The 23982-nt window shown below is 46.5% G+C and overlaps 1 protein-coding gene across 4 annotated transcripts in view; it reads left to right on the plus strand.

Moving 5' to 3' along the window:
• Nucleotides 1-11934: 11934 nt before the first annotated feature.
• Nucleotides 11935-23982, plus strand: part of msrab (methionine sulfoxide reductase Ab) — a 57817-nt gene continuing 45769 nt past the window's right edge. For 2 of the 4 annotated variants that reach the window (XM_056427087.1, XM_056427086.1), the window contains exons 1-4: nt 11945-12278; nt 15436-15504; nt 15641-15760; nt 19130-19234. In XM_056427087.1, coding sequence (XP_056283062.1) covers nt 15486-15504; nt 15641-15760; nt 19130-19234 — 244 coding nt within the window. In that variant the 5' untranslated portion in view covers nt 11945-12278; nt 15436-15485. Of the gene's footprint in view, nt 12279-15435; nt 15505-15640; nt 15761-19129; nt 19235-20341; nt 21361-23982 lie in introns of those variants that run through there. The other 2 variants (XM_056427085.1, XM_056427084.1) reach the window with 2 other exon arrangements.

A 23982-nucleotide genomic window follows, 5' to 3' on the forward strand; every position in this document is an offset into this window, starting at 1 on the left:
CCCATAAATAATCATTATGTTACATGAACTCACACTCTTTAACAAGCGAACAGACTATCTGTGTAATCGGAAACAAATTAAACAGTGCTCAACAAATTGGCTGAATAGGATTGTGCAAGGAATTTGACATTCACATTATAAGCTCAGCATCTTGTGATTCTTTCAACAGATCCTCCATGCCGTTTTCTCATGAAAGCGCCCAACTCATGCAGGTTCTTATGCTCAAGGGTCTCTCTCTCTGCCCCTCACGATAAGACACTCTATTGCTGTCCTACATCCCTCGTGCCCCTCTACATCTCACTCTCATTCCATCAGTTTCTGTCCGCCAAGTGCTTTTTTCTTGCTTTTCAACTCAAGAAAGGAGACTTTGCTGGAGGGAGAATTTGCCATTTATTTTCAAAAACAAATGAAAAGGGGCTTCAGCACTTTGTGTCTTTTCCCCTTTTTCTCTTCATTCCAATGCATCTTTGCTCTCTGCACCCTCGTGGAGTCTCTTCATCCAACTCGGGCCTCCGTGCCTTTCCTCTGTCCTCGGGGACGAGGGATGCACACTTTGTAGGAATGGTCGTGTATTACAGCACGCTCATGTGCACACACACACAGGAAAGCATTTTATTTTAGCACAGTGCCTGTGTCTGCCTAATTCCAAATATATTCTAAAGAGAAAGACAATGCAAAAACCCTTTTCTCATATCTGTTCACCAACATAGCTTGGGGACAGGTTCCACCTCTGTTTAAGGATTGGCTGAGGATGTGGTGCGGGAATAAAAGTTGCAGTTGGCAGCAGGCAGAAAGACACTGCAAGGGGAGCGGGGGTTTCACAATAAAGGATTTTAAACCAAAGCCTCTTTGGTAAAGAAGAGGGAAGGAGGGAGGGAGGGAGGGAGGGAGGGAAGAATGGGGCTGTGGGGGTGGTGGATAGATACAAGATGACACAAGGTCCAGATTAACCCTAATCTCAGGCCTGGTGGTTTAGGTGAGGCTGAGGGACTGAGGAAGCTGTCCCATGCCAGGTGGTCATGAGGAGGTTAAAACTGGGAGAGGGCGGGGTGGCACGGGGAGGATGAGAACAGGACAGGGTGTCGCTAGGGAAGACAGAGAGAGGTGAGACAGAGGGAGAAAGAGAGGCGTGTCGGAATAACTATTTTGAGATCTCAGTTTCCAGTTTTCAGATAGAAATAAAAACCCGAAAATCCAAAGTGACCGACCCATAAATCAGAAACAGGGAGGATGTTAGCGATCGGGCGAGGGCATCGCAGAGGAACAGCAGGCACCGTGACGGAGGCTGCAGGGGGATTGGCTGGTTGGTGCATGGTGACAGTGGCACGTGCCCTGGTGCATGGGATTAGAGGGACAGTCGGTAATCTGTTGTTTAGGCTGTATGTAGGGCAAGAGTGGCTTAGCCCTGCCACTCTTAGCACGGCAGGAGCACCAGAGCGAGCGGGAGAGGAAGTGGACTGGTGTTACATCGCTGCACTTCGCTCGCTATAATCACCCCTTGTGTTCTCTGTGCTCCTCGTATCCATCCTCTCCTTCTACATGTACCTGCAGAGAGGAACCTGATAGCAAATGTTGTCCCATTCTGAAATGTATTTTTAAAATGTCACAAGTAATGTGCAAATGAGACGTGATGAGGATTGTGAAGGACAAGTAGAGAAGAGTCAGAGAAATAATGTTAAGGAATTACTTAAAAGTTGGGTGATAGGGGGAGGGCTTTATCTTGTTGTATGTCGTATATATTGGTATTAATACTGAATATATAAAAAAGAACAAAACATTTCAACAAATATGTTAAACTGATACAACCGTTTGTCAGTGGTGCAAAGTAACATTTGCATTATACTTATTTATTCTTATGCGACTTGTACTTCTACTCAACTGCATTTCAGAGGGAAAGACTTCATTTGACATCTAGTTACCATCCAGTAAGATTTTACATGCAAAACATAATGACATTTAAACAGTTATTATCTAAATACTTATTTATTCCGCTTCTCTCTGTTTATGTTTTCAACATCTTCAGAACTTATGTGGAAAATTAGTGGCGGGAAAAAAAATAGTCCCAAAGAAAATGCGTCTGATATTTAACAAAATCAGACAAAATTGGGTTAATGCAAAAATTAGGTAATTTCCCCAACAATGCAGCAGTGTATTGAGCTGAAGAGCACGACTCTACACGGTCCATACATTTTAATGAAGGGACAAACATCCAACAGAGATCCAATATAATACAGTCTGAAGAGTGTATGGTGAGGGTCCTTGAGAAAGAGTCTCAAACAAAACATACAGCACAGCTTCTATTATTCTTTGACTGTAAAATAGCTTTTACGCCTCAAATCTAGTCCTTAACAATCCCTGCAATACTGTTGAAAGCAGACGCTCTCCGAATGCACAACTTAAGCTCCCCTTGCACTGAAAACACTGCACAATGAACAGAATCACTGAACAAATGAAATGTAATTATTTGAACCGCTAAAATAACGAATCCAATATTCACAGAAAGCAATGTGCTGCTACACAGCGCTAAGGAGAGACCACGTTTACATACGATCTCTTCAGAAGTAGAGGCCCGCCCCACCCGGGTATCTACTTATCGAATGAGAGGAAGACACGAGAAGAAATGACAGGAGTGCATCACGTTTGTAATCACTGCTTAACAGGAGCTGCTTGAGAATCAGATTCCTTGGTTGAAAGGACATAATATATTTAAACTGTGACGACGGAGAATATTTATGAATAAATGCAACATTTTCTGTTTTGCTAACACATGGTATACGCTTCTGAGATTATAAGATAATAAAGATATTGAGGCTGCTAGAGTTTAAAGGATTAATCGATGAGTCGATCGGCAGAAAATAAATCTGCCACTATTTAAATAATCACTTGGTCTTGATGTCAGTTTCATAGCTTCCGAAATGCGAGTGAATATTTGATGATTTCTTTGGTCTAAGAGGGAGAATTAAGTTTATTGCTATTGATGTTGTAGTTTGTGTAAAAGAAAAAGTTAATTGAAATAAGAGATAATGTTATACCCAGTATTGCTGAACACACTATATCCAATCTCAGAACCACTGCACTTCTGAATCCCTGTTTACAATTGTTTAATACATGTATGGACATCAGTCAAATTCCCTGTGCGTGTTCCCACTTGGCCATGAAGGCCGGTTCGGACGGCCTAAGCAGACGTTTACTTCCCAGTAGAAACACAACAACCATCTTGCAAAAGTACCGCCATGCAATCCCTTCTCAGCCTTTCATGTCATTCAAACAACCCCCCCCCCCCCCCACCATCTCCTCTCTCCCATTTTCCAATGAGCCAAGTGATTTATGTCAAGTGAAGTCAAGCATGGGCCAGCATATGAATCAAAATGTGTCAAGTTGGCTTTTCCTCCTCAGGTCTCTGAATTGATACGGCTCAGTTCTGAATGTGAATTCCTCAGAGAGCGCGACGTTTTGCTTTTAACCGACTGGAGCTTCAGCCGAGCAATCAGACCCTTTGTTTCTTCACACCATCCCACAAACCCACCTGCTTCGGCGAGACGATGGAGGGCCCTTTGAAAACAACGAGGCGGCGTGATTTATTATTCTAATTAAGCGAAGTGAGACTTTAGCAAAGCCACAATTACACTAAGTCGCCAAAACAGTTTTCTGGTCGGCCGGCTCCTGTTTTGTTCGTATGTTAATCGGCGGCGGCCGTCGAGTCGAGGTGCAAACCGCTTGAGAGTCACACGACTGCTCGGGAATATCTTCCACGAACAAACAAACGCTGGAGTCCTGTATTGAATCACAAACAATCATCATTATTGAATGAAATGACATTTACATGGCTGTATATGTTTATGGACGTCTAAACATATACAGCTTTCCAAGCAGAGGGCTCGACGTGCCACGGCGCCCGGTTACTCTCCGCTGCGGCATTTAATTCCAGGTCATTTCATCATCTCTTTGATACTCACATCTGCACATCTCTTCGCTTTCACTCGCTGACAATCAAACAGCTGCAAGCTGGCATCCTCACTAAATCCTCCGGAACCGCACACACACTGCACACACACCGCACACACACCGCACACACACCGCACACACACACCAACATATGCAATAAACCCACCACGTGCACGAGGGCCCATTAGAGAGCATGCGGACGCTAGTGGCCACGAGCTCATGTGCCGACGTGCGCACAAGCACCCAGGCGCAAATACTTATGCATGCACACACACACACACACACACACACACATCCGTCTACTTGAACTGCTACTGCACTAAAGCAAAAAACTGATTTTATTCGGTGCAAATATTCCCCTGAATTAAAAGTCCTTAATCGCGTGGAGACACGGGGAATACAACATGTATTGGTTATTTGTGAAAGGAACTCTCACATACATTCACAGACGCACGCACAGGAATGAAATTATCACACACACACACACACACACACACCGTAGTGCCCATCCGTTCCTGTGTTTCTTATCACCTTCTTGCCCCCTCCTCCCCTCCTCCCCCTTCCTCATCCTACATCCCCACACATCCCAAAAACACCCCAATCATCCTGCATCAACAGGCATGTGAACCTAGTGTTCGGTTCATCTCTCTCTCTCTTCTTCCCTCACACACACACACACTCTCTCTCTCTCTCTCTGCCTGCTCTATTTTCTTCTGTGTGCTTCCACTCTCTGGCTTTCGGGTAATTACCCGGCATTTGCATTGCAAAGTCCCCTGTGCCGCCCTCAGCTCCTCCGTAGGTGATTGAGCTTCATTTCCCCAGCAGATAAGTGAGAGAGGAAGAGGAAGAGGAAGAGAGGGGGAACGGGGGTATTGCAGCAGGGTGTGATATTATTCCGGCTTGCAGGATATAGGAACAATGCCCTGGATGCTTTGTTACTGGTAGATTGGATGGGACAAAGAATGCACAAGAAGTTCCCAAACGTAAATAATTGCCCTCGTCACTTTCACATTACTGGTCCGGCTCCACCGACAACACAATGCGGAGCGTATCTGGCTTTTGACGACTGCGGCGCATCCCGGACGTCAACAAGCCGACTCGTCTGAAGACTTTGGATTGGCAATTTGTAACTTTTTACACTTTTACGGCAAAGACGATGAAGAGTTGTGAATATTTACCGAAGCGGTCGGTAGGCCGTACTGTAATTGAAAATACAATTGTCGTAGCATTCAAAGGAAAATATATCACATTATTAAAGCGATGAAGTTTGATGACTTTGGCATTTGTCAACAGAGAGGACCCAACCAACCTGAAAAGAGAAGAGCATCTACACTCATGAAACAAACGTGTCTTTTTACACCGTTTCATCAGACCACACAGTACAGGTGCAGCGACATCAGATCACAATCAGTATGTTCTTCTGGTTCAGGTTTAAGTTAGAAAACAACAAAAGAGAGACAGTATAGATCAGCGAGTAAGCTACATTTAATGTTATATAGCAACACAAATATTTTAACCCTCCTGTTACCTTTGGGGTAAATTTGACCCCATTCAATGTTTGACGTCTCTAAACAAATTACTAACATCATTTTTTTGGCTTAATATTTCATGACTTTTCCTAATTTATTGGGGACAACGGGGTAAACATAAAATTCACATGATATGTTTTCAATGTCAGGACACAACTTGTACGCATCGGTGTTCTTTGGGGTCGATTTTATATAAACAATATGTACTTAGCAGTAATATAAAGCCATTAAAACACCAAAAAATATATCTCTTTACAATTTGAGGTCAATCAGTGAGATGGGGGGGGGGGGGCTTTTTATTTTTATTTAATGAGCTATTTAGGTAGTCAACAAACAAACATAAAGTATCTCACACTTAAACTTGGGAAATAATATTAATTTAAATAATGTTCTGGAGGTTTTAACTGCTCGGGTCAAATTGACCCCGAGGGTAAAAGATGTTAGTATTGAAGGTGACAGGAGATGTGCTGAAATAAATGATGGTTTTAAAAGAACAATACATTAAAGTATGAGCGGCAGCGATCACACACACAGTCTTCGCATTGTAACACACGCGTCTTGTAGACTATTAGCAGTGGCCTCGTGCAGCTGTTCCTCTTCCAGATCAACCCGACACACACATTCCTTGCAGTAAAACGAACCACAGAGCGAGACCCGCCCATCCACACGTCCCTCCTCAGAGCCCGGCTCCCAGAAGCCCCGCCCACCGACCGAGGGCTCATAATTGGCACGAGCTCATTTGCATGCGGAACGGCGTGGATATTTTATTTCAATTTAATTTCGTTCCCGCACACGGTGCACTGTAGGCTTCTGTGCCAAAGTCATATTAACCCCTTGATTAGTTAATATGCAGCGCACGACGTCGCCCACGCGCGATGAATATTCATATCGATGGCGCTTTCGCCGCCGTCTCTCCATCCCTCCCTCCCCCCTTCTCCCCCGTGCCTGCCGTAAACCCGATTGTTCACGGTTGTTCCCGCACACACACACAGGTTGCCGCCGACGTCGCTCACTCAATGGCCGATAAGACTCTGCCGCAAAGCAGAGACCGCGCTCTGAAAGGATGGGAGGAGAAAATGGTCGTGGCAGGTAAATAACACAATAACACGCAGAGACAAGACGTCTCCGAGGTGATGGAGATGTCCCGAGAACTGTCGTAAACACAGGCGAGTGACCTCAGACGACTGCTGGTGAACTGTCGTAAACACAGGCGAGTGACCTCAGAAGACTACTGGTGAACTGTCGTAAACACAGGCGAGTGACCTCAGACGACTGCTGGTGAACTGTCGTAAACACAGGCGAGTGACTTCAGAAGACTGCTGGTGAACTGTCGTAAACACAGGCGAGTGACCGCAGAAGACTGCTGGTGAACTGTCGTAAACACAGGCGAGTGACTTCAGAAGACTGCTGGTGAACTGTCGTAAACACAGGCGAGTGACTTCAGAAGACTGCTGGTGAACTGTCGTAAACACAGGCGAGTGACCTCAGAAGACTGCTGGTGAACTGTCGTAAACACAGGCGAGTGACTTCAGAAGACTGCTGGTGAACTGTCGTAAACACAGGCGAGTGACTTCAGAAGACTGCTGGTGAACTGTCGTAAACACAGGCGAGTGACCTCAGAAGACTGCTGGTGAACTGTCGTAAACACAGGCAAGTGACTTCAGAAGACTGCTGGTGAACTGTCGTAAACACAGGCGAGTGACCTCAGAAGACTGCTGGTGAACTGTCGTAAACACAGGCGAGTGACCGCAGAAGACTGCTGGTGAACTGTCGTAAACACAGGCGAGTGACCGCAGAAGACTGCTGGTGAACTGTCGTAAACACAGGCGAGTGACCTCAGAAGACTGCTGGTGAACTGTCGTAAACACAGGCGAGTGACTTCAGAAGACTGCTGGTGAACTGTCGTAAACACAGGCGAGTGACCTCAGACGACTGCTGGTGAACTGTCGTAAACACAGGCGAGTGACCGCAGAAGACTGCTGGTGAACTGTCGTAAACACAGGCGAGTGACCGCAGAAGACTGCTGGTGAACTGTCGTAAACACAGGCGAGTGACCTCAGAAGACTGCTGGTGAACTGTCGTAAACACAGGCGAGTGACTTCAGAAGACTGCTGGTGAACTGTCGTAAACACAGGCGAGTGACTTCAGAAGACTGCTGGTGAACTGTCGTAAACACAGGCGAGTGACCTCAGAAGACTGCTGGTGAACTGTCGTAAACACAGGCGAGTGACCGCAGAAGACTGCTGGTGAACTGTCGTAAACACAGGCGAGTGACTTCCAGGTTTCGTACGGTCATGGAAAACCTGGAAAAGTCATGGAATTTTAAAATGGTAATTTCCAGGCCTGGAAAAGTCATGGAAAAAAACTTAAATCACAAACGTTTTGGAAAAGTCATGGAAATGTGTTATATTCACATGTTCATTTACGTCGAGTTTAAAATAATTCATATGTTTTTGAAAGGAAGACTCAAATTATAAGCTGGCATAGGCCAAGTCCAAACAGATTTGCACATAAAGGATAATAGTTTGATTAAAAGAATAAACATTTATATAAGTGTTTCTAAGAATAAACATGTATAGTCATGTTTATTCTTTGAATCAAACTTTTGTCTCTCATTCATTTGTTTCATTTAAGGTGTATTGTATGCTTTGTAATTCTCATTGTTTGAATTCTACATTTTCAAAAAGTGTTCATGTACGCACCGAGATTTCAGTTTGGTCATGGAAATTTGGTTTAAAGTCATGGAAAAGTCCTGGAATTCCATCGGTCAACATGCGTACGAACCCTGGACTTCAGAAGACTGCTGGTGAACTGTCGTAAACACAGATCAATAGAAGACTTCACGTCAAGGAGCATTGGCAGAGAATTGCCTGCTGCTTTATTCATAATAATATTAATAATATTAATGCTAATAATAATAATTGCAACTGCTGCTGCACTTTAATATTTCCGTTAATATGTGAAGTAGCCTACTTATCTCATGAAACTGCACATAGGCTGCCTGTGTGTACGTGTAGGCCTGTGTTCTTCATTTATATTGTGAATAATATGATCAGGGGGTTGGAGGTTCAATCCCCGCCCTCGTCGATGTGTCCTTGAGCAAGACGCTTAACCCTGAATTGCTCCCTGTAGCTGCTCTACGGTGTCTGAATGTAACAGGATTGTAAGTCGCTTTGGATAAAAGCGTCAGCTAAATGACACGTGATGTAATTATGAAGTGTGTTTATTCAAATTTAATATTTGTATACAGGACTGTCTCAGAAAATTAGAATATTGTGATAAAGTTCTTTATTTTCTGTAATGCAATTAAAAAAACAAAAATGTCATGCATTCTGGATTCATTACAAATCAACTGAAATATTGCAAGCCTTTTATTCTTTTAATATTGCTGATTATGGCTTACAGTTTAAGAAAACTCTAAAATCCTATCTCATAAAATTTGAATATTTCCTCAGACCAAGTTAAAAAAAAGATTTATAACAGCAAAACAAAATCAAACATTTGAAAATGTGTTTCCAGGTGTTTCGAGTTAATTAGACGATTCAAGTGATTTGTTTAATACCCTACTAGTATACTTTTTCATGATATTCTAATATTTAGAGATAGGATATTTGAGTTTTCTTAAGCTGTAAGCCATAATCAGCAATATTAAAAGAATAAAAGGCTTGCAATATTTCAGTTGATTTGTAATGAATCCAGAATGCATGACATTTTTGTTTTTTTAATTGCATTACAGAAAATAAAGAACTTTATCACAATATTCTAATTTTCTGAGACAGTCCTGTATATGTTCAATTTGTGTGTAACGGGACGATAACTCTCTGCCAGCACATATTTTGGGTTTGCGGTCGATGCATTCGTTGTGCTGCTGTTATAACCTGACGTTGGATTAAAGAGTGCATAAACACTTTAGTGGCTTTAGTGACAGGATGATGAACACAGTTTACTAACTTTATGAACAGCGGTTTCTCCCATGAAGGTATGGCCCTGGGAACTCGATAGAGCTTCATATTTATCCCTTTTAATCCAAGTATTCCGAGGGCAGTACTTCTCAGCGATGTTAGAAACACACGGATACTCAATGTTTATCAAAAGGTCGTCTTCAGAAAAGATTATATTGCCATTTTTCTCCCCATTTAATATTTGATCCGTACTTTGGATGTAGCACCGAGTCATTTCTGCGTTTAGCCTTTCATTCAGCTCGCCGTCGTCCTATTTAGGGACGGCGGGGCTCACGAGACGACCACGGCGAAGCGCGGTTTGATTTGAACCCGGACCCTGCGTTCACCTCCGGAGACTGAGGCGTCCGCCAGGTGCATTGTGGGAGCAGGGTGTGAGGGCGTAGGAGGAAGCGGGTGCCGCAGAGTCCAGAGACCCATCTGGGCATTATGCGCATGAAGGCTCCGCCCCGCCGCAAGTTCCTGCTCCGTCTGTCGAAGCAGCTCGGAGACGCCGCATGGCAGAAATCTGTTCCTCCCCTTTCACCGTGGGGGGCAGCTTAGGTGGGGATGGGGTTGTTCTTGTGTGTGTGTGTGTGTGTGTGTGTGTTGGAGTAAGCATGAGTAATTTAGAGAGGACCGTCTCCGCATATGCCCTGTGCCGTCCCAGCCTCGTGTGTCTGTGAGCGAACACATTTGATCACTCATTCTGAAAGTTGCCTCTTTAAAGAAGCTCCTTGTTCCTTGTTCAGACGCCCCGATGTCCTGCGCTCCCTCCCTCGCCGCTCCCCGTATAATGTACTCTGTGACCTTGGCGAGAATGATCCAGTGGCAGATTGCGACATGGTCGGGGCACAGGAGCTATTATTTTGAGTCACTGCAGGATAGACTGCCAATATTTCTTTCCAACCAGGATGGGGGAGGTCAGCTGACCAAAATCAATCTCTGTAACATGCTTCTCTATAACTCTTCAGAGCAGGTTCATGGTGACGATATATTTCTGGTATCATTGCTCTGTTGTTTTCCCAATCTCCGCCGTCTCAAGATGCCCTTGTTTTTTTGGCATTTGCAATTAGCTCAGAGGGGAAGAAAATATATAAGAATTTTGGAAAGCATGCTACTTATGGAGAGATTTTCTCTGCTGGGACGGCGCTGTTGCCAAATGTCGTGTACTGTTTAGTGCGAACACGTCCCGGGTTCTTACCCAACCTGAAATGTGGATTGGTCCTGGATGGTGTTCGTCCACCCCGTGTCTGCATTGGTGTCTCTCAGCTTACCGGTAAGGTGAATTGGAGACCCTGAATAGTATCTTCATCTTGCCCATTGCATGCTGGGTTTGACTCTGCGACACTGGAGAGTATAAGTGGAATCGAAAAGTCTCATTTGCTCTGGTATCTCTGCAAATGGAGACTTAAAAGGTTGTTTTCAGGAGGATTTATTTTCCTCGTAAGTCGGTAAAACAAGATAAATGAATTCCTTTGTGGTGACCCGGCGGATGCCATCCGTGTCGTTCCTCGTCAGGTCGGTGTTTGAGTAAAGACGTTCGTGCAGGAACCAACAGGATGTGCCTCCATCTTGCTCGCAGGGGATAATGGAGCCGTTGCTGTAGTTGGTGGTCTTCTCCATAGCAACTGTTTCCGTTGCTAGGATACAGTATGTATGGAATGCATGGATGCCTTCAAAGATGTGCTCTTCAGAGTCTAGACACTTTTAGCACCCTGAACAAGGGCAGATAGCAACGTGTGTAGGTTCTTATTATCTAACTGGGTTGTTTTTAGGCCACAGCAAAAATAATCTATTTGACTCACCTCTTCCCGTTTAAAAAAATCGACCACCTCCATCCAGCCTCGACTCTTTCCTCCCCTCCCCTCATTTGTCCCACTCTTCCTCACCCCTACCCATGCTCCCATACAGCAGAGGGAAGTTGGCACCAGTTTAAAGCTTCAGCCTCCTCCGACAACTCGTGCCTGACTCTCTGCCAACCTGTGTGAAGCTAGAAAGAGAGATAGAGAGAGGGAGGGAAGAGAGAGGGAAAGGGAGAGAATAGATTTTTGGAAGGAAATAAACTGAGCAGCCTGGAAATCAACCTTTCCGCCGCCAGTTTTGGCATCCAGGGATAGTACCTCTCCCGTGTCTCTGCATGAGGGGGCAGCAGCGCTTGGACTTCAGTTTCCCGGGTGAGAAACACAGGACCACGGGTTTAGTCGAAGGGGAATAAAGAATGAAGAGCAATCGGAAACAGTTCAGCCGTGATGTTGTTCAGCAACAGATCGTTGTGCCCTTTGCCTGATGGTAACCACGATACAAGCGGAGCGGCAGGGTCCGAGGTTTTGGTTCTGGTCCTGCCGCCGACAACCACCACGCTCGAAGCATCGATAGCCGACCAAAGTGCTCCGCTTCAGTCCCGCTGTCCTGTATAGCCGGCACTGCGCTTCACAGATATCCTCAAAAACAAAGGCGCACAAAACAAATTACGCCCATATCCCATCCAAGTTGTGTGTGTGGGGGGGGGGGGGGGGGATCCTTTTCATGAATCCTTCCCCCCATCGTCAGCGTGTTTTTCCTCTTTTGTAAACTCAGTCAGTAACCCTCCCTGCTTGTGTTTTTCCGTCCTCTGAGGGGATTCAGCCAGTTCTTTCTCTCTGTTAGGTGCGGTGGTTCTGGCGGAACGGGGTGTGGGCGCCGGGCTGGCAGGGGGAGCGCCGGGCGAGACGGACTGAAAGGAGCCGGCCCGGCGCCACCTGGACCTCCGCCAGCTGCTCGGACGGGAGAAATAGCCACAGCAGGTCGGCGTGCGAGGGATTGTGCGGCTGATTGCGCGATCGTGTGCGTGCAGCGGGGAGAAGCCGTTGTTCGTGAGAGGAGGGTGAGGGACAGCGGTACGGTGTTGTGAGGAAGAGTGTGAAGCGAAGATGGAGAGCAGCTGAGATAGAGGGCGGGGGGGGGGGGGCTGTGGTCAGTGCTGTGTCGGCGTGTTATTGGCTGTCTTCATTTTTACCTCTCTTGTTTGTTTGTTTGTTTGCTTGTTTGTTTTCCCAGTATTTTTCCCTGGATGGAACGCGTGGTGTTTTTTCATGCAGTACCCAGAGGCTCGGTGGTCTGGAAGCCAACAGAATCCTCCGCTCTCTCCTCTCCTCCCCTCTGCTGTTGCTTCTCACTGGCTATTTACTCCTTTCATTGTCTTGGCAGGCGGATCTCTCGTCCTCCCACTCCTCCTCCTCGATCGCACACTTGTCTCTCTCTCTCTTACTCTCACTTTTTCTCTCTCCGTCATTTGGCAACTTCGGTACTTTTCATCTCTTCGGCCCAAAATATGCAGGGCGAGAGTGAGCAGAGGATGAAGACTAAACACATTCACGGAAGAAGGTCGACGATTCCTCCTGTCCGCCTCCCACCCGACGTCACACCTGTGGACTGAGGAGATGCAGCCGGTCCAGTCACTGACACAGATGCACTTTGATCGCAGCCGACTGCCTGTGAACGCGACAGCGTCAAACAACCTGCTGCAGCCGTGTGACTCCGTCACTTCGAGCTCATCACTAGAATCCAGATGTGTGCTCTCCTGGCTCCTGATTGGTGGAACGAGCTCCCCACTGACATCAGGAAGTCTCTACATCTTCACCTGGACACTAAAAACACATTTTCAGACTATACCTGGATTAAAACACAGATTAGCACTTCAGTGGCACTTAAATGGCTCTTACTTATTTACTTATGATATTACTTATGGTATTACTTGTGGTATTACTTATGGTATTACTTATGGTATTACTTGTGGTATTACTTATGGTATTACCTATGGTATTACTTATGGTATTACCTATGGTATTACTCATGGTATTACTTATGGGATTGCTCATGATATTACTTTTAGTATTACTCATGGTATTACTTATGGTATTACTCATGGTATTACTCATGGTATTACCTATGGTATTACTCGTGTTATTACTTATGGGATTGCTCATGATATTACTTATGGTATTACTTGTGGTATTACTTATGGTATTACTTGTGGTATTACTTATGGTATTACCTATGGCAGCGATTCCCAAACTGTGGGCCGCATGTATATCACAAAACAGGCAGAACAAGAGATATATTTAATCGCTCAGCACCCCCCCCCCCCCCCAACCCCGTTAACACATCTCGGGTCGCATCGCTCTGTCTGCCGTGATGCGCGCCGACACATCCGCTCACACAGGAGGGTTTTTCCTGGGTCAAAATGGGTCTTCGGTGCTCCCCAAAAAAAATGTTGCGCGCTACGCGCGCACCATCTATTCATGCACATCAGGCTGCTGAGTGAGTGATCAGCAACTGGCCGCTCAGACAAGTCGCGCAACCTACAGTTGCGTATTGATCAGACAAGAAGACACGCTTATCAACTCCAGTAAATTTCGTCTACCCCCCGTCAACTCTTCTCGGCTCGCGCGCACCAGAGCTCCGATGCACACCTCAGTGTTAAATTACGCGCGCCCACATTTTCTCTATGCAGGAAACCCCCCCCCCGTCGACAACGCGTCGTCAACGCTGATTGGGATTTAAGTCTCGGGTGGGCCGCAGAAGATTTTCAGATTTCAAATTGGGCCGCGGCATTCTTGAGTTTGGGAACCGCTGACCTATGGTATTACTCGTGTTATTACTTATGGGATTGCTCATGATATTACTTATGGTATTACTCATGGTATTACTTATGGTACTTTTGTAGTTGGACTTTCTTGAAGAAATGTTACTTTCTGTGTTCTTGTTCTTAGTTTGTTCTCTTGGGTGATGAACTCATTGTAAGTCGCTTTGGATAAAAGCGTCTGCGAAATGTCATGTAATGTAACGTAATGTCATGTAATGTAATGTCATGTAATGTCATGTAATGCTGCTAGAAGACCGAACTGTGGCTCAACAGGAGGGCAGGAGGTCCCCGCCTTCAGACAGCCCAGCCCTCTGTGACATTTAAAAACTCATGTATGCGTCTCCAATCTGGACTTTTGTCTCGTATCACGAGGCGTCCTGAAGGCGGCACACCGACATAAGTGTTATCGGCTCAAGTGCGTTGGTCCTTCTTCTGCTTCCTGTAGTCTTCAAAATGCTTGTTAATCTTTAAGGTCAAGCCAGTACATGGTTTCCCTTTAAAGCTTCTGTGCTACCTGGCTGTACCGTCATCACTGTCTGAACTAAACTGCAGGTGACTGGTCTCTGGCCTGTTTTACCACTTATACATCATCCTGCGCCCATCGAGGAAATTAACTCTTATGACTGTTGGCATTAAGGTCAATGTCACACATCACATCTCTCAGCGGCCAGAGAGCTGGCATCCATTGTAGGTCTGTGCCTCAGCTTAGTGTACCCTGTGGCCTGTCTATCTGGACACTAATATTAGTAGTTGCAGTACAAAACAGCCTTGCTTAGTGGAGATTTGCACGCCAAGTCAGTTCAGTCTTCTTAAATCCTAATCCTCCTCGCACATCTGTGGGCTACACACACACACACACACACACACACTTCCTCTTTAGTGCTCTAATTCCATGTCCCACAGTTGGCAGTGGAGTGCCACCCCCACTGCCATCTCTCAGCACTCCAGTTTGTTTTACTTATCGGGTATTTTTAACGTGGTGAAGCTGAGGACGGCAGTGGGTGTACTTGTCGTCTCCCCCGCTCGTGGGTTTACACCGGCGCGTGCCCCTGAAGTGTCGTCATCGGTTCCCCTTGTGGACACCCGATGGGGCCGGGCCGAGCGCTGAACACACTCACGTTTGAAGGCAAAAAAAATGGAAAAATAACTGTGTGATGGTGTTTCATCGTGGGCTCTGAGGGGAGGACAGCCGGGGTAATGGCGGTCAAAGCCGTGTAATCCCGTAACTGTCTTCCAGCACAGAAGCCTCAGCCTCTGATCCGCTGGTCAGCCGATAATGAAGCGCAGACCTATGAGGCCGAGTCGAGGCCGCGAGTCGGCCCCTGCGCACAGAGGCTGTGATTTGTGCCGCCTGTGTTGAGATCTGATTTCACATTTGCACACTTTTATTTTCCAGACAAACACGCAGCCAATGGGAATCCCACTGTGGAGCCTTTTCCAGAAGGCATGGAGACCATCATCGTTGGTGAGAATGCATAATCACACATTTCTGATATTACAATGGACCCAAAATGGAATCCAGTGTAGTCCTGGACACATTGTTGATAACATGTGTGCATGGTATGGAAGACAACAAGCACTAATGCCGTCTTTCTGTCCAGGTTTAGGCTGTTTCTGGGGCGCCGAGAGACTTTTCTGGCGGCTTCCAGGAGTCTTCAGCACACAAGTGGGCTTCGCCGGCGGCTTTACACCCAACCCCACTTCCCACGAGGTCGGCTCAGGTAATACACTCGGAACCTCGTGTGCGAATCTGCATATTTCCCCACATGCGAGACCTCCGCACTTTGATATGTGTTACCTGATCGAGCTCCCTCCCCGGGAGGAGGGGAAGTGGGTTGGCAGGACATTTCTCTGTGAAATCAGTCGGGGGTTCACGAGACCAAAAATTGCAAAGGGAAAAGAAAAAGATACAGAGTCGTGTTTTAAGTACAGCGCTCTCATCCTTTTTCGCTGCCTTCCCCTTCATCTGCAGTCAACTCCTCAGAATGCACTGCTCCAGATGGGCTGCACCCCCCGTCCCCACCCACCCATGACCTACTTGTAAGGATTGGGCTCTGTGCTGTGCTGTACTGCGGCGGGTTTTTTTGCCAACAGAGGTTACTGTGTGTGAAGCGCCATAAACTGTCGTCTTTTCCTGAGACTGTGGCTTGAATTCTGAGAATTTGCAATCAAAGCCCTCGAAAATATTTACCGAATTAGTTTCTGTTCATTTTCCTCATTGTGAGATTTAAATAGATTCACGCACGGCAATATATAATTCAAAAGAAGTACGGCGAGCTCGCTCTTCATCGGCGTGCCTGTCCTGTGTATCTAGGAGTTGTGAGCCGTTAGTTTGGGGCTCCTCTCTTCCCGAAGGCGCATTATTACACGCAGGTATGGAATGTCGATGCAGGTGTAGCGCGGGGGGACGCGGAGAGAAGGGCCGAGATGCTTCGACCTTCCCGTCTGGCCACCTCGACCAGTCTCCCTTTCTGTCAGCTTTCCAGCAACAAGATGGCCGGCTATGAAGGAGGACGGAGATGGAGCCAGACGACTGAAAACGAGAGAGCCCGAGAGCTGCGGCGTGAGAGGAAACGGGTGAAATCTACTTTTATGGGGAAAGAAAATGTTAGGAAAAAAAGTGGAAGAGAGAATGGCTGCCTGTCCATCGGCTGAGCGGAGTGCCGGCGTCGCTCCAGTGGCCGTGACGGAGCAGAACACTGCGACGGCACGAGACCGAGGAGCTGTCAACGCAGCCAGGGGAGGACAGACAGACAGACAGACAGACAGACGGACAGACGGCAGGAAAGAAGAGGCTGACGGAACCGTCAGCGGAGCCGGGGGAAGGATGGAAAGACAGGCGGGTGGAAAGCGGGACGGCCCGACTGACAGAGGCGGCTGAGTTGCAGTCAAATATGTCAACACAGACGGCTGGGAGATGGATCGAAGGAGATGGTTTCACCAATCAGCATATTCTAGCACGACTCATTCCCCGTCGTCCTCGTTTGCAATATTGAATCACGAGTTGATTCTGTTACCTGTTGTGCTTACGCTCTTCAAAGCTGCACATCCAACAATCCTCACAGCTAATTGACTAAATAAACTGATGAGGACTCTTCAATATCCTCCCATATTTTCGCTCCAAAAGGATTCATTGTGTTGTTGCTGTGTCATGATTCCTTCTGGTCACATGACATCTATGACACCTGTCCATCCTGGAGAGGGATCCTCCTCTGTTCTCTCCTCAAGGGTTCTGACCTTTTACCCTGAAGGGTTGTTTGGGAGTTGTTCCTGATCCGATGTGAGGTCAAAGGTCAGGGATGTCTATGTGTACAGATTGTAAAGCACTCTGAGGGGAATTTGTAATTTGTGAAAATGGGCGATACAAATAAACTGAATTGAAAACTGAATGTCAATGTGTTTGTGTCTGCCAAAGTTTAGGTTGGTTCAGGTTAGGAAAACATCGTGGATAAAAGAAACTGGTTGGTACGAGGCGTGGGCTGCAGGCCCTTTTGTCGACGTCAGTGCAACAACACCATGCTACTTCTGTCGTTCCTCCGTAGAGAGGACCGACTCTCACAAACACAAGAGGAGGCTTTTTCTGGTAAATGACGTTCTCTTGATGAAATCAAGTTCTACCGTATCCAACAGCAGAGAACAATTAAACCAGAAAAGGCCACAGGATGTCGTGGTGATTTGGGAGGCCACTCTGACCCAGAGGGCTGTTCATGCTGCTGAAGTGTCCTCCAGCAAAACATTGAATCTCGAGCAGCTTTAGTGGCATCACTTCTTCGGGCCTTTCACCCCCTTCACATGGGACAAGCGTAGAGAATCAGAGCGCATGCTGCTTTGTTTCCCCAGCAGATCTTGACTGTCCTTCACCATGACTGCTAGACGACAACCCAACTCGATGTTGGCTTTAACCTACAGCAATATATGCATATTTACATGGTGGGAGTCAGTGCATTGTGAAGGCTGTGCTTGCCAACCTCTGTAGTCGATTGGTTGACAGCTCACCTGGGCCTTTCGCTCTAGAAACTGTCACATGCGCCTCCTCTTGCCTCTCCCTGCATCTGAGATCCACCCTGCTGCCTCCTCTCCTCACGCTCATCACCTCCACAACACACGCGCCACACATCCATGCATTAGGCTAACGTTGACATCATGTACATCGTGACAAAGGTAGACATACTCTGATAATATATCCTTTATTAAATGTTGCCATTTTTTGTGAATAAAAAAGATCAACAGCTCCAGCAAACACTGTCTTACTCTTTTTCATTGGCTCATGACAGACGGCTCATATCCACTGAAAAGTGTGCCATCCTTGATTTTCGGTCACTATTAACAGAGGTGAAGTCATTCTGCATGAGAGGATCCTCTGTTGGTGCCAAGTGTCGTTTAGAGACAGAAAGTGGGTCTCAGGCCAGATCCAGGGATTTGGCATCCCTTCTCCTATTGTCTGCAATGCACCTGATGCATCTATCTGTGGGCATGGCATTACGTGTATCTTAGACTGTGTGTGTGTGTGTGTGTGTGTGTACACCTGTGTCTGTAATGTGTGAGAGACGGGAATGGCTAATATTGATAGAATCCTAACACTTCTGTATTTACATTCAGCAAAGGTATATATTTGCATTGATTTGTGTGTGTGTGTGTGTGTGTGTGCGCCCATACACCTGCATGTGAGACCCTAACCCTCCCCCAGTTGGAGGACGCCTGCAGGCATCTTGTTGGAGCTTCGGGGTCCTGGCAGCTGCACACAGGAGCGAGTGTCTGTGTGCTTTTGGCTACTTTTGGCCATAAGCCTGAACCTGTGCTGTCCTCTCTCCCTCCTCTCACTCTTTATCTTTCTTTTCTATTACTGCCGTAAGTGCGGCTTCACCCTGAATGTCTTCTACCCGGACACATACACTCGATGGCACCAACACCACACACACGAATGCCCCTGGATATCTTTGCTTTGCAACGTTCAGCATGCAGAATCCAGATGGGGGTGATCGTCACTTGGTAGCTACGTGTTTGTGTGTGTAGAGGAAGGAGAAGGAAGCAGTGAGTGTTAATGCCTTCAACTTGATTTTTAATAATGACATTTTGTGTGTCTCCTTTAGGTCTGACGGGCCACGCTGAGGTGGTGAGGGTGGTCTTCTCCCCGAAAGATGTCGGCCTCGAGGAACTGCTCAAGCGCTTTTGGGAAAGCCGTGATCCGACACGAGGTAGCGACGCGCACATGCACACAAACCCAAACCCCAAACTTCGTCCTCAAATCAGACCCATCCCGAGGGGTCACGGGGTGTATTAGAGCAGAAGGATGGTGCCCAGGCGTGGGCCTGCGAGGTCTCATGGGTGTAAGTCAATGCCAGACAGTGTTAATGTGTCTGAGATCCAGCCAACCATGGAGAGGCACACCAGTGAGGAGCATGTTCAAGCTCTAACTGCAAAGAAAACCCCCGTGTGTGTTCATGGTATGTACTTTATCCAATGTAAACCAGCCTTCTGTCATCCAGCTTGACCAGGGGCTTCCAACTGACACTATTATGAGACTACATGTAGTCCTTTCTAGCTCAAATAGGGTTCCAGTGATGACAAAAAAAAACATCCCCCACAACCCATCACTCCACCTCTTGCTCTCTTGTTTTCTCTGCTCACTGGAGGAGGTGATGTAAGAACATTAATGCACCAGGAGGGCACAGGGATTGTGTGTATCTTAGACTGTGTGTGTGTGTGATAGAGAAAAGAGGTACTCTGTTCACACTCCTATTGAATGTAGGGAGGGGCATGACAAGTTTGGAAGAGATGGATCAAGGATTTATCAGCCCAACCTTCACCCTTAACCCTCCTGTTACCTTTACATTTACTAACATATTTTACCCTCTTCGTCAATTTGACCCCAGCAATTAAAACCTCCAGAAAATTATTAGAATTAATATTGTTTCCCAAGTTTAAGTGTGAGGTACTTTATGTTTGTTTGCTGATACCTAAATAGCATTTTAAATATATAAAAAAGTTGATATTTCTTATATGTTTGACACAGTGAAAAACAGCCTGGGGTCAAATTGACCCCAAAGAACACCGACGTTAAACATTGAATGGGGTCAAATTGACCCTAAAGGTAACAGGAGGGTTAAAACAAGCTTGCTTGCACACACACACACACACACACGCACACCTAGTGACGTCGCCCACATCAGTTCTGTCAGTTCTTTTGCGTCCGTCATGGCCGTTCTCTCAGACACCGGCCACGTTTGTGCATCTCCCACACGTGGCCGACAGAGCAGCTGTTTGCCTTCATATGTTCTTCACATCCCACTTCCCCACGTCAGCGAGATGCGGGTCGACAAAGAGGACAACTGTTGGGGTTCATCCATGAAGACGTCACCTCCACCGGAGGAGATCCTGCTCACTGTCGCCGGGCAGAGACGCGTTGAGGGAGAGGTCGAGCCCACACGCTCCGGGGGAAAGGCAGCGAGGCCAGAAGAGGAGTGATGCATTTCCCCTGACTCACTCCCTTGTCTCATCTCATGTTTTATTAATAGCATGCAGCTTACTGACTGAACACACACAAAAAAAATCATTTTTTGTAACAGTTATAAGACCAAGGGACATAATAACTACAAACTCCAGGATACTTTTCTTTTCTAGGAGCGCTGCTCCTTGTGCGTGACTTAAATTTAAATCCTTGCCATGTCCATTTTTTCCCCAATTCTGGATTCACGTGGAGCAGAAATTCCTCTGATTTGACAAATGTGGCGTGTAGTGGTGGAAAGGGGCCCGCTGGCTGTGCCTTCACGCATGGTTAAGCTCCAATTTATTCCGTCCACCTTCGAGTCTGGCTTTAAAGAGAATGGAGAAATTAAGGAAGTTCGCCCCGTTTCCCTTTCAACTGCACAGATTCACCAGAGATCATTATATAAGGAGACGAGAAAACATCTCGGTCGACACACAGCCCATCCGCGTCGATGTCGGAGCGCTTGCGGGATTATCATTAACAGATGCATATCCAGTTGCATGCAATACATCCTTTGAATGTGTGTGTGTGTGTGTCTGAAAGTGTGTATGTTTTGAGATCTGTCCCTCTCTGCTTCGCCTCAGTCCAAAAGGGTTTAGTCCCAACAACGTGATGTGGGGCTGCGTAAACTCCACCAATCCCAGCCTGGATAGCAACATTAGCAGCCAATCAGGAACTCCCAGCAGCCTTTGCTGTGTGCCCTCTTTCCATATTGAGCAACACTCGTCTCAATCTGCTGGCTTCCCTGGGATGTTGCATAAAGACCCCCCCATCCAACACGCTCATTCTAAGTTTCTTACGTCTGCAACTCTTTCGTAACATACCTTCACACACGTGTGTGTGTGTGTGTGTGTGTGTGTGTGTGTGCGTGATGAACTCCAAACAGTCAAAGCTTCATCTCGGAGAGCAGCAGAGGGTTTCATCGCGGGGCTTGAACACATGATTTGATGTATTTAGAAGGATCATTATGGTGAGACGCAAACACGTCTCGCTGTTCCTTCACACCCGGCAGATCAATTGCGCGCGCGTTTCCGTCCTCGAGCAGACTGTTCACGTCACATGATGCACAAGTGCTCATTATGTCGACTCAGAGACAGCTTTTTTCCATTTGCATGTACATGCGAAGAGGCAGAACACACACACACACACGCACCGTGAATGCATTGAGTGCACACAGCGTCACATGGCCTGCCAGTTGTTTTATTGGAGACTTCCTTGTGACGGAAGAGGCCCTGGTCGCTGCCTGTATCCCGTGTTCCCTTGACTCCTAGCGGAGGGGGGGAAATAAAGCATCTTATCTCTACTTTACCATTTCAACTCCTCCCTTCTTTTTTTTACTCTTGTGTTACTTTCATTACCATCCTTTTTTTGCTCCTTAACCTTTCCAAACAAGAGGTCTCCTTTGCTGCTCTTCTCTCTTTTCCTGTGATTTTCAGTTCTTTTCCCCCCCATCCATTTTGCACATTCCCCCCCTCCCCAGTTTTCCGCTCTCAACCCCCCTCACTCTCACCTGCCCCCCCCCCCCCTGTCCTATTTGGAGCGAGTGAGCAAACGGCCCGGAGACCGTCAGCACATCCGCAGTGAGTCGACCGCTCCCCGAGGCCGTCCGCCCATCGCACAAACACACTCGCTCCACTTTTATCTCTTAGTCACTCTCCCCCCCCACACTTTCCCCTTCCCCCGTTCTCCCATCTCTTCCTCCGTTCCCCTCCCCGTCGCCATTCTCCTTAACAGCCACGGCTTTCCCCCCCCTCTTTGTTTCCTCCTCGTCTCTTTTCCTTTCCTCTCCTTTCCTTCCTCTCACCCCGGTCCTTCCATCCTCTCTATTTTTTGAGGCCATGCAGTATTTGTGGCGTGGACCGCTGATGCTGCGTCAGTGAACAGCGAGAGACGGGAAAACAGAAATGCACAGCTAAAATGGCCGAGGCGTCTGTCCTCATTAGCCAACGTATTCACGCACACTCGCCTTCGTAGGTAGAAAAGAGATATATTCAAGTTATTTTAAATAGACAAGTGTAATAAATCAGTAATGGTGACCATTTACATCCCCTTGAGCTTTTTTTGGGGGGGGGGGAGCTGCTTTGGGGGAGCTGTATAGAGTATATATTATACTTTATCTGTCGGCTTACCACACAGACGTAGAAATGGTCAAAAACAGACATAGATCAAGCTGTCTTCCATCTGCCAAGTCACGCTCGTGGCAGTTACTTTCTGACAATTAAAATGAGCATGAATATTCCCTTATATAATATCCTCACCCCAGCTGGCGGCGACACACGCCAATTCCCTGAAGGGGTACCCCCGTGTCCCCTCATGTCACCACATCCCTCAATTTAGGGTTGCCTCAGCCATCTAAAGCCAAACCCTGCAGGAGGTGACCTTGACCCCCTGACCTGTGACCTCTGCCACCCCCACACTACTAACCCAACCCCTTCCCTCTGCACTGGTTGGCTGAAAATGGCGTGCTCATTACTAGGTGTCAGTTATTACACCCTCACACACACACTGACAGTCCTAATTTATGGAGATTGCGGCACGTGTGTGTGCCCGCCGTGGGGGTTGAGTAATGCGTGTCCGTTTGAGAAGGCTGAAGTTATACGTTTTAGTTATTTGTATAGTCTTGTTTCATAAGGACGTTTAGTTTTGATAAATGAAATTCTCATACATTTTTGTGCACTTGTTTACCTTTTATGGATATAGAAATACTCCCACAGATAAGACCGCAATTTAAACAATATGGGAGAAATAAAACGGAAAAGGAGGGCTGGGGATAGCGATAAAGAAGAAAGAGCAAAATACAAAGATGGTCACAACTCACAACTTAAAAAAACATCCGATCCCAACCTGATCTGTGATTGTTGATAAGAGACGGAGACCTCAGCGTAAGTGTTCTGCATAATAATGACTGACAAATGCAGAGAGACTCAATATTTGCAATTAATTTCAGTGTCGGCAAATTGAGTTAAGTGTAATTAAAATATTTGCTCTGAGATAAGATGTGCAGCATTTGAAAAAATCATTACTGTCTTACAAATATACTGCCGACTGGGAAATTAAACTGACTCTGGACAGAAAAATGACGTTTATTAATATTTTTATCCAATTTGCAGCAATGCGCATTGTATAATATTTCAGTTTATTTCAATTTGTAATTGTTAGTATTTTATTTGATAGAGTAACATTACGATGGATGCATGCATACTTTACATAGATTTTTAGAAATGCAACTTGTTCTCTCATCTCTGGACTGATTTGAGTACATCAGTAGAACAAGTGTTGTATTTAGATGGAACTAAAAATAAACCGCGTGAGGGCCACAGTCACAGGGCTCTGACAACATGCCCGGAACCTTGAAGTGATCGTGTGAGAGAGCGCTGCTGCAGTCGAGCAAATGAAATGGAAGAGATATAACATGTTTTTTAAAAGGCATGACGAAAGTTACTGCAGTAATCTCCA

The sequence above is a fragment of the Pseudoliparis swirei genome, chromosome 11 (assembly GCF_029220125.1).
Source record: "Pseudoliparis swirei isolate HS2019 ecotype Mariana Trench chromosome 11, NWPU_hadal_v1, whole genome shotgun sequence".
In the NCBI taxonomy this organism is placed as follows: Eukaryota; Metazoa; Chordata; class Actinopteri; order Perciformes; family Liparidae; genus Pseudoliparis; species Pseudoliparis swirei.